The following is a 9,988-nucleotide window of genomic DNA, read 5'->3' as shown; positions in this document are numbered from 1 at the left end:
CCGATGGGTTTTTCTCCATTAGAGTATGGACGTGGGTTAATTTCTAAACCCATGGATCTGTTAATGGGTAAAAAGTCAGATCCATTGGGTTCGCGGGCGTGGGTCTGGGACCATGGAACCGGAACCCGTAAACCCATGGGTTTCTTAAACCCGGTCCACCAAGCAATTCAGCCCATAACTCCAATACAACAGCCCAACTAGCCGGCCCAATTAGTCCAGTATATAAGACGACGACCTCCCCCAAACCCTAGCCTAAATCCCTTCCCCCTCCCCCCGATTCGCACGCTCGCGAGTCGCGTCGCGCCGCTAGTTCTCCCGGCGGCCCGCGCTCGCACATCCTTCGTCGCCTCTTCTCGCGCCTCTCCTCTCTCCCCTTCCGACTGCTTCCCGACCCCCGAACCCTAGCCTCCCTTGAGACCTCTGCCCCCTTCCCGCCTCCGCCGCCACAGCGAAAGGATGGAGGTCGAAAGGTCCACGACCGCCGCCGCGGCGGGGGGTTCCTCCGCGGAGATGGCGGTGGACCATGCGGCGGGGTCGGGCGCCGTGGAGAAGCCGCGGTTCGATGCTCTGATGCCGAGCGAGATGAGCGGCGGGAGGCCCCAGTTCCGGAAGGTGCCCGTGCCGCCGCACCGCTTCTCGCCGCTGAAGCGCTGCTGGATGGAGATCTACACGCCCGTCTACGAGCACATGAAGGTCGACATCCGCATGAACATCAAGGTAAGGGATCAGCCAGCCTCATATTCCTCACTCCGTGTTATATTTGAGCACAAAAGCCTAGCTTGCATCCTCGGTTAAATTCTGAGTTAGTTATACACGTTATAGGTTCCCATGCATCGTGATCTGCTGCATGTTTGGAAGCAGAATTTTGCCTATGGTCTAATCGGTTGAATGAATAGCTGGGACTGTTGAAAGATCTCTGTAATTTAGAATTTTTCATTAACCCAAGCTTCGCGAACATCTAATCATTTATACAAAGATACTACAGAGTTTGGTTATTGAAGCAAGCAATTCGAAATCTAATGCTTGATTACTTCCCCTGTTTTGCTTGATTAAGCCTTTAGTTCAGTTCAGAACTGTGGCCTTGCTAGAAGTAATAGTTTAACACGATAATTGATTTAACAATGCTTCTATCTGTCACCTGAGCAATTCCAAATCACAAGAATAGCACATGGGTTCTGTGCTAAACTGAGTTGTAATTGACTGAAGGATGTTCTGTTTGTGTTGCTATTACAATGTTTTAAAGCTTCCGAAACTGTTTGCAGTAACAAAATTGGGACTGCGGCATCATGGTTGATATATTACCCCTCTCTAAAAACATAGGGCTGTGCCTATTTCCATTGTGTTCATGATTCGGTTGTTTTTTCCATACACTGAATGCTTTAAGTTCCTATCTGGCAAACTCATTAAATTGTTAACTGTTCCAGGCAAGAAGGGTGGAGCTGAAAACAAGGAAAGACACACCAGATGTGAGCAACCTTCAGAAATGCGCGGACTTTGTGCATGCTTTTATGCTTGGATTTGACATTGCCGATGCTGTCGCCCTGCTGCGTCTTGATGACCTGTATGTGGATTCCTTTGAGATCAAGGATGTGAAAACCCTTCGAGGGGAGCATCTGTCACGTGCTATTGGCCGCCTATCAGGGAAAGGAGGCAAGACCAAGTACGCCATCGAGAACTCTACCAGGACCCGCATTGTTATCGCTGATACAAAGATCCATATACTTGGATCCTTTGTTAACATCAAGGTTGCCCGGGATTCACTTTGCAGCCTCATCTTGGGTTCTCCTGCTGGCAAAGTGTATTCTAAGCTAAGGGCTGTGTCTGCTAGGTTGGCGGAAAGGTGTTGAGTTAAATGGGTTTTGCTTGCACCCAATATGGTTGCAGTTTTGATCGCATAATATGTTGTCATAGTAGCTGATTTGTGTGCTGGGGGCTGGGCCTATTTATTGTATCCTTCTGGAGAGCAAACTATATTGTGCCAAGAGATTTGATACATGCCTTGTCTACTGTTGCGCTTGTTGATCTGTTGCTGAAACACTGGAGCTTTGTTACTGCGTGTTACATGGATGAAAAGCTGCATTGACTGTTAGTCTTGTTACCATGTTGTGATGTGCCGTTTGTCAAGTTTTGCTGCGTCATGCAAAAATGCTGCATTCAAGGTCTTGTTGAGTGACTGTTTGTTTTACATATAATTATTCATTGTAACAAATCTTAAACGCAAACGTGATTCTAGAGTTTAGGTTTGTTGATTTGTTGCTTCTGATCTCCAATGCCTAATAATGGGGAAGAAAACATACGGGAACAGCGATACCATTCAATTTCACCAGAACATGAAGCGGAACCTCGTAAGTGGAAAGAACAACCTTTCAAAGAACTGTAGTAGCAAATGTGATCAGCTTGACCTGTCGCTTTGTTCATAGAAATGAGAACTGCCGCGTGGCGGCAAGAACGCATTTCGAGGCGCCGGCGTTCCATCTTTGATCTTTCCCTCGTCACGGCAGCGCCGCCGCCGTTGCATTTGCATCCTCAACTCATCACGGCGGTTTCCAGCCTCAAGGGCCGAGGCGATCCCTTCCTCTCGATCCAGGCCGCCTAAATTCGAATCGGACGGTTCCCGTGTTGATGCCTCATTCGATCCGTTCACTCTAGTCCCATCCTGTTCCTCGGCTTTTCGCTTCCTAGGCAAACGGTCGAACACCTCAACGGCAAAACCCTCCGCTAATGCGCGCTCTACTCCGCCTCCGGCGCCGGCTACCACTGCCCCTCACCGCCCGGCCCCTCTCCTCCTCCTCTTCCGAGCCCCACGAGATCCCCACCATCTACTCCTTCCTCCAGCCCTCCGTCTTCGCGCCGCGCCCCAGGCCCCAACCGCAGCCGCCGCCCCCACCCCCGGCCCATGAAGCCGTCCCCAGAAAGACTATCGCCGTCGCGGACGCCGCCGCGCTCGAGTCCGACCTCCTCGCCGCCGTCGCAGAGGACCGCTCGGACGACGCGTGGCTCGCGTTCAAGTCCCTGGCCGCGTCCTCCCGCCCGCCCTCGCCCAGCGCCGCCGCCGCGCTCGTCTCCCACCTCGCCGGCGCCGCGGCCGCGCACCACCGGCTCGGCCTCAAGCGCGCCTTCGCCGCGGCGGTCTTCCTGCTGGAGAAGAGCCCCCACGCCGCGCCCGTCCCGGAGCCCGCCCTCGGGGCGCTCTTCTCCGCGCTAGCCGCCGCGGGTTCCAACGCGCCGGCGCTGGCGCTCGCGCGCGCGATGCTGCGCTGCGGGCGCCGCCTCCCGGCGTTCTCCGTCTGGGGCCACCCTCTGATCGAGCTCACCCGCGATGACGCGGGCGCCTTCGCGGCGTTCCTGAAGGTGTTCGACGAAGCCTGCAAGCTCGTGGTGGGGGAGAAGGCTCCTGCTGAGGCGGCGGCGATGCGCCCTGACCTTGGTGCCTGTAATGCTGTCCTTGCTGGTTGCTGCCGCAGGATTGGTTCGGTGGCAGATGCTGAGAGGGTCCTGGAGACTATGTCAGCCATTGGGGTCTCGCCAGACGTAGAGAGCTTTGGGTCCCTCGCCTTCTTGTATGCTTGGAGAGGTGTTCCCAGCCGGGTTGATGAGCTTGATACATTGCTTGACGCTTTGGGATTCAGCAAGAAAGGATTTTTCAAGAATCTGGTCAGTGGATACCTAAAATCCAAAAGCTTCGAGTTGGTTTCATCACTCATTCTCCGTGCAGTGAAGGAGCTCAGAGTTGCGGATGGAAATGGATTCGATCCGGAAACCTATAGTGAGGTTGCTCAGTGCTTTGTTGATCATGCGAGGATTAGAGAACTAGGTCAGTTGATCATCCAAGCACAGGAGATTGAGCTCACTCAACAACCTATGTCCGTTGAGGATTCTGTTGGGTTTGGGATTGTCAACGCTTGTGTTGAACTTGGCCTATTGAACAAAGCTCATAGCATACTCGATGAAATGACTGCTCAAGGAGCTTCTGTAGGGCTTGGTGTGTACTCCTCGATCTTGAAAGCATATTGCAAGGAGCAGAAGACTGCAGAGGCTGCACAGCTTGTGGCAGAGATTAGTGCAGCAGGGCTTCAACTTGATGCTAGTAGTTATGATGCTCTTATCGACGCTTCCATGACAGCCCATGATTTCCAGTCTGCATTTGCTCTTTTCAAGGACATGAGGGAGGCAAGACTACCAGAACTTAGGTCGAGTTACCTCACTATAATGACAGGCTTGACAGAGAACAACCGGCCTGGCCTCATGGCTTCATTCTTGGACTCAGTGGTTGATGACCCAAGAATAGAGATTGCTACACATGATTGGAACTCTATAATACATGCTTTCTGCAAGGTAGGGAGGTTAGAGGACGCTAAAAGGACATACCGAAGGATGGTGTTCCTTAGATTTGAACCAAATAATCAGACATACCTTTCACTTATCAATGGGTATGTCTCAGCTGAGAAGTATTTTAATGTGCTCATACTATGGACAGAAGTGAGGAGGAAGGGGGCTGAGTTCAACCACGAGTTGATTGATGCCTTTCTATATGCTTTGGTGAAAGGAGGATTCTTTGATATGGCAATGCAGGTGATTGACAAGGCGCAAGAGTTCAAAATATTTATTGATAAATGGAGGTACAAGCAAGCATTCATGGAAACCCACAAGAAACTGAAAGTGGCAAAGCTAAGAAAGCGAAACTTCAGGAAAATGGAAGCCCTGGTAGCTTTCAAAAATTGGGCTGGTCTCAATACATAACACCGCAACCTCAGTTATCAACCTATCATGTGTTATGGCTGAATTCATCATCTTCAGGAAGCTGTAGCAAACACTGTGGATCTTTAGAGATGGCTAAGTAAGGCAACTGTTTGGCTGTGATAAGCTTGTAACAAGGTTAGATAAATTGGTGCGCTTGTGTTCTCTGTGGTATTTATAGGAATATATGTTTACTTCGTACTTCATAGATTTATACTGGCCTGTCCAGTTCTGACTCCAGACCATGTATTACTGAAATGTCTCAATAACGAGTTTCTCTTGAAATAATTTGCATGTATTGCATTTCTTAGTATTACTATTTACTAGTGTAAAGATTCTTCCCCTGCAATGATCCAGCGCTCCAGCTCCATGCGTTCTAGTATTACTAGTGTAAAGATTCTAACATTGCTCTGCTGCTATGGACCTCCCGCATATAAACCAACGACTCAAAATTGGTCAACTGCCAGTATTACAAGTGTTCTACCAGATGAGCAGAAAGTTATCACACAATACCAAATCAAAGTAACTTAAGGTTCTAACATAGCATGCATATCAAATCAAAGTAACTTAAGGTTCCAATATAGCATGCATACCAAATCAAAGTAACTTAAGGTTCTAACATAGCATGCATATACCAAACCAAAGTAATTTAAGGTTCTAACATAGCATACATGACGGGTCCACATAACACAAGTTTTGGTCATCAAACATTATTACAGGCTCTTGATACAAGAGCAGTTCCGCTTCATAATAGGAGGAACGAGGACTAAGTTAATAATATAGTAAATGGTATTGCCGGGAGAAATGCAGGTGATCTAAGCTGGTGGATTCCCTTTCAAATTTCTTGATTTAAACAGCAGCCTCTACAAGCATTGGACCTCCCTTTTCTCCCTACGGAAAACAGCAAGAGGTGACTGCAAATTTAGTATCCTCCTATAGAAGAGGTGGCTCCGCCATTAGTCAAGTTTGACATGACAATAAACATCAATGAAGAGGAGTACCTTATTACTATCTAGTTGGTAGACGGGAACCTCTTGTAGAAAACAGGGTGGCTGTTCAACAGCGTATCTTTGATAGTCGCAATGTTTTCTGACATGATCTTGATCGCTGACGACACTGACCGAGGGCACAGGCCAGTCCCACGGGCCAGCTTCATCAGAATCTGGAACCCTGCAGTCATCATAGTTCTTCCAGCCTCTCCCATTGGGGCGCCTAAGTTCGCAGGGTCAGGGAGGGGAACAAGGGAGAAGCCGGCGGGAAAGAGGGAAATGTTGTTTATCGCATGTTCGCCTCCCGGGCTCGTGATCATCTCCATCACGTTTTTGTCCAGAGAGGAGTAGACCATGAATGACCCAGATGCGTCGTAGCAGCTGTTCTGGAGGATCATCATGATTTCCTTGTTTGTGCCGCTGCCATGCTGACCAATTGCAAATACTCGAGTGAGATATAAAATCACAAGTCTGAGATAATGAAACTGCATCCAGTGTCAGTGTCTGGTGATGTTCTGTTACCTTGACATGCAGGATGGAGACAGCATCTTCACTTCCGACGCCATTGGCGACACGAACTTCCTCCTTCACGCAGCCTCCATTCACCAGGACATCCCACTGCCATCACCCATCGGTAGGCCACACGTTACTTGAGTTCCGACAGAGGCTGTGTTGTTTGTTGCCATGTGCTCTGTGAGAGACTGTGTCCGTTGACATACCTTGATACGCAGCAAGTTATTCTTAAGCAGGTCGAACACCCTCCTCATGGGCAGCTCCAGCAGGAACGTCGCGCTCGCGCACACGACCGCGGTGTTGCTGGTGTCGTCGTTCCTTCTGTACACAATCCTGACGTCCTCCTCCGTGCCTTCGCCGCACTGGACGCTCCAGGCATCCACAGGGAGGCCGGAGATGCTGCTGGTGTAGTCGGCGAGCAGATTGTCTGCCAACTTCATGACGGCCTTCCTCCCCCTTGCAGTAACTGAAACCCACCACAACGCAAGGATGTATGTTTGTTTCTCTGATTCAAGTTTGGTAGTGAGAGTGCCAGATAGTAATCAGTTTTTTTTTCAGGCTGCCATTACCGTTCAGGGCACAGTTGGTGACATGGAATACGTCCCTGAGTCGAGCGCACTGTCGCGCCATGCTCATCACCCAGCGCCTGGCGCCGAAGAGGAGACCGCTCAGGCTTGGCTGGAAGAGGTTATGAGTACCACCATCTACTCGAACGTGCTCGATGACGGTGACCTACAAAGAAGATTTGGGAACAGATCAAGCATGGCTGTGGTACAATGCCATAATGAGGTAAAGTTTAATTTCGAGCCTTTCCCTAGCTGTCATACCTTGCAGCTGTTGTGCCTCATGGGCTGAATCAGTATTCCTGATGGCATCTTGCGGCACTTGGCACCGCCGTCCAAAGAAACGTCGACGACAGCAATGGCTCCATGTTCCAGCCTCTTGCAGTAGCGCAAGAAGGTGCATTTCCTAGCCGGCACCAGGGGCGATGGGAACACCAGCTCGACAGTCAGCTGTCGTTTTCAATGCAAAAGAACAAGACAGTCTGTGAGTAACAGCTAAGAGCCTAAGAGGACGGTTCTTATTTGCCTGTGAGCTGCTTCTCTCTGCTTAATTCATGAAGCAACAATTCATACTACCAGCTGCATAGCTCCTTCGTAGCCTTCCTCGCTATTCTTAGGCCAGTTGTACACCTTGGTAGTCGTTGCACCGGACATGAGTCCAAGGAAGAAGGTGCCATATCTCTCCTGCAGTCATTTCAAACTGGGTTCAGATTTGCATTCAGATTCTGAATCGACAACGGTATTCAGTATCAACAACCCACTCACAGCATCCATTAGATATTCCACAAGACTTTTGGAGCCCAGCATGACCACAGCGTTGGCACGGGTAGCTTCTGTCTTGAATCCAATGGCACCGACACTGATTTGCCCAGGAAATGTCTGGGTGTAGGCCATCTTGTTCAGTACTTCGAATGAACCACCAGGTACAGCCATCCACAGAGGGCAATCGGAGTCGCCCAAAATGAGAAGCTCATGCGTCGCACTGTTGGCTACTTCAGTAAGCGCTTGTACGTCATCTTGCACAACAAAGACATTTTCTGACGAGGACTCAAGATGGAATAAGCGGGTAGGTGAAGTCCTCATAGAGGTTTCATTGTTGATACGTATCTGCCAAAGAAAAGATGCAACATCACTACATCAGCGGAACTCAAGATACAGACTTTAGAATATTTTGCAACTTGAGCTGTGATGATATTTCGCTCTGAGAAGAATTATAATCTGTATATGATGCAAAGCTGCAAGCTGACACCGCTACAGTGCGGTTATGAAGAGTGGAAATGAAGAGTTTACTTGAGACAATGAGTTATATGCTGTACCTGCAACTCTTGCTGCAGCACCTGATTATGCACTTTCAGCCGTTCCAGTTCTTTGAGAATCTGGAGTTGCCCTGGATCAGTAGTGCATCTGGGACACAGGGCATTGCTATGTGCCAGCTTAAACCTGTTGTTTTCTTCCCTCAGCATTTCATTCTCCACTTTCAACCTGTAGTTCTCTTCTCTTCCACTTAAATGCTATTTGTGTCATGTAACAGAATGGAGAATGGTTAGAGATTCCAAGTGGTGAAATAGCTCTAAGTATGATTACGAAAATATATGTCAGGAAACTCGAGGTGTTAGATTAGGTACTAGAATATTATGGAAATATACATACAACCGGATCGTATGACTGAGTTGTATGACCAGTGTTATTGATTGGTCCTAGCATTAATCATCCTGGCTTCGAACTAGTGGTACAGCCAGGTCGTTAGCAGTTCTTTTTGAATGAACAGGAGGGGTTAATTATATATTAAGGAAACAAAAAGGTTACAAACAAACAAGGAAGAAAGAAAGTACGAACATGGGTGGGTTCTCTTCGTTATAAAATTTAGGGTGTGTTAGTTTTATCTAACATCTACAACATGAAATTATTTTTCATTAAGTTCATCATAAAATATATCTTGTTAGTGCATTTAATTGGTATTGTAGATTCTAAAAAAAATCTATAAACTTGATCAAAGTTTTCAAAAAATGACAGAAAAAAACTAAAACAACCTACACTTTGGAACAGAAGTAGAAGAAGTAGCACTTAGCAGGTTTTATGATGCGATTGCTAGTCATTATCATGGAAACTTGCAATGGTGTAGAACAGACCTTTACTTGGGTTCTCTTGTTCTGGAACCAAAACTTCACCTGATGCAAAGCAAGGCCAGTCGCAATAGCTAGCTGCCTCCTTTGATTCTCATCAGGGTGTGCGCAGACGCTAAAGAAACTGCTTGTTCAACAACAATAAAGACAAGACAGATGATAAATAATATTTCAAAGTGCAGGTATTGATGGAAAGGAAAATATTTGTGAAGTCTTAGAAATAACTCAAGGATACGGCTATTAGGTTCACTTGCACTTTCAATAAAGTATTTATTACTCTGTTTATTTTAATCTAAATGAGTGGAGTCAACTTCTAAAGTTTTAATATCAGATAAACTAATTAATTTTCTTTAAAGAAATATCTAGCAGATTTATATCAAAATAATGTCACAATTTTGCACTGGATAAATAAATAATACAACGATCAAAGATGGCGCCAACATCACGCACTTTGGTGGGGAAAAAAGAAATATAAAGGGATTTCTGAACAAATAAAAATAAATTTGTTGATGCACTGTTAACATCGAGTGAATGATGTATTTACTAGGAACCATACCCCTCAAGTATCTCTAACTGCTGGCTGGTGAGCCTGTGTAGGGACCTTTTCTTTGGTTGTGGACCATCCCGACCACCACCAAGGCTCTCTTCACGAGCTTTCTTGTTGCCGATCAAGATGCTCGAGTCAACCTCATTGATTCTAGAGGCACCAGCACCATGGCTCTCTCCATGACCATTTTTTGCATGTAGTTCTTGAGAATGATTGCTTAGGTTCTTTTCATCATTCTGGTAAAGCAACAATATTTTCAGCGCTAAACTTGTCCATTCCAAAATTTATAGTCCAAAAGGTCAACTGAAAACATAGTACCAACGAGCGTTTAAGAAACATACAATAGAAGGCACTGCAGGGAAAGTATTCCACATCGTTATTCGGATCCTTGAACTTTCAACATCTACTGTTGTACATGTTACATATTTCCAAACATCTATACCGAGACACTAACCATTAACTTAAACCTATACAGAATAGAAAAAACACGTGGGCAGGCCATCTCTACTAATTTGG

General features: G+C 47.2%; 3 protein-coding genes across 3 annotated transcripts; 2 read left to right on the top strand and 1 right to left on the bottom strand.

Annotated features, from left to right (window-relative positions):
• Positions 1-266: 266 nt before the first annotated feature.
• Positions 267-2,089, top strand: LOC101775012 (RNA-binding protein pno1). The gene is made up of 2 exons (XM_004970167.2): positions 267-717; positions 1,425-2,089. The coding sequence occupies exons 1-2, from the start codon at positions 457-459 to the stop codon at positions 1,845-1,847; spliced, it is 684 nt and encodes a 227-aa protein (XP_004970224.1). The 5' UTR covers positions 267-456; the 3' UTR covers positions 1,848-2,089.
• A 188-nt stretch (positions 2,090-2,277) lies between these two features.
• On the top strand, positions 2,278-5,025 carry LOC101774621 (pentatricopeptide repeat-containing protein At1g69290). Its single transcript, XM_004970166.3, has one exon. It carries the CDS (start codon positions 2,722-2,724, stop codon positions 4,738-4,740), a length of 2,019 nt encoding a protein of 672 aa, XP_004970223.1. The 5' UTR covers positions 2,278-2,721; the 3' UTR covers positions 4,741-5,025.
• A 724-nt stretch (positions 5,026-5,749) lies between these two features.
• Positions 5,750-9,846, bottom strand: LOC101755043 (homeobox-leucine zipper protein TF1). Its single transcript, XM_022826731.1, has 10 exons — positions 9,814-9,846; positions 9,482-9,708; positions 8,119-8,206; positions 7,568-7,909; positions 7,379-7,486; positions 7,067-7,252; positions 6,809-6,971; positions 6,446-6,705; positions 6,249-6,344; positions 5,750-6,154 (listed from the first exon to the last, which is right to left on the bottom strand). Exons 1-10 carry the CDS (start codon positions 9,844-9,846, stop codon positions 5,750-5,752), a joined length of 1,908 nt encoding a protein of 635 aa, XP_022682466.1.
• Between the last annotated feature and the right edge of the window lie 142 nt (positions 9,847-9,988).

Source organism: Setaria italica, chromosome V (genome assembly GCF_000263155.2).
Source record: "Setaria italica strain Yugu1 chromosome V, Setaria_italica_v2.0, whole genome shotgun sequence".
NCBI classification, from domain to species: Eukaryota; Viridiplantae; Streptophyta; class Magnoliopsida; order Poales; family Poaceae; genus Setaria; species Setaria italica.
This window is presented reverse-complemented; position numbering and strand designations above follow the sequence as displayed.

Coding starts and splice junctions, on each gene's coding strand:
- LOC101775012 (XM_004970167.2), top strand. CDS start 457: ATGGAGGTCGAAAGGTCCACGACCGCCGCCGCGGCGGGGGGTTCCTCC. Junction 718..1,424: donor ACATCCGCATGAACATCAAG/GTAAGGGATCAG, acceptor TAACTGTTCCAG/GCAAGAAGGGTGGAGCTGAA.
- LOC101774621 (XM_004970166.3), top strand. CDS start 2,722: ATGCGCGCTCTACTCCGCCTCCGGCGCCGGCTACCACTGCCCCTCACC.
- LOC101755043 (XM_022826731.1), bottom strand. CDS start 9,846: ATGTGGAATACTTTCCCTGCAGTGCCTTCTATT. Junction 7,253..7,378: donor ACGAAGGAGCTATGCAGCTG/GTAGTATGAATT, acceptor TGAAAACGACAG/CTGACTGTCGAGCTGGTGTT. Junction 6,706..6,808: donor CACCAACTGTGCCCTGAACG/GTAATGGCAGCC, acceptor GGTGGGTTTCAG/TTACTGCAAGGGGGAGGAAG.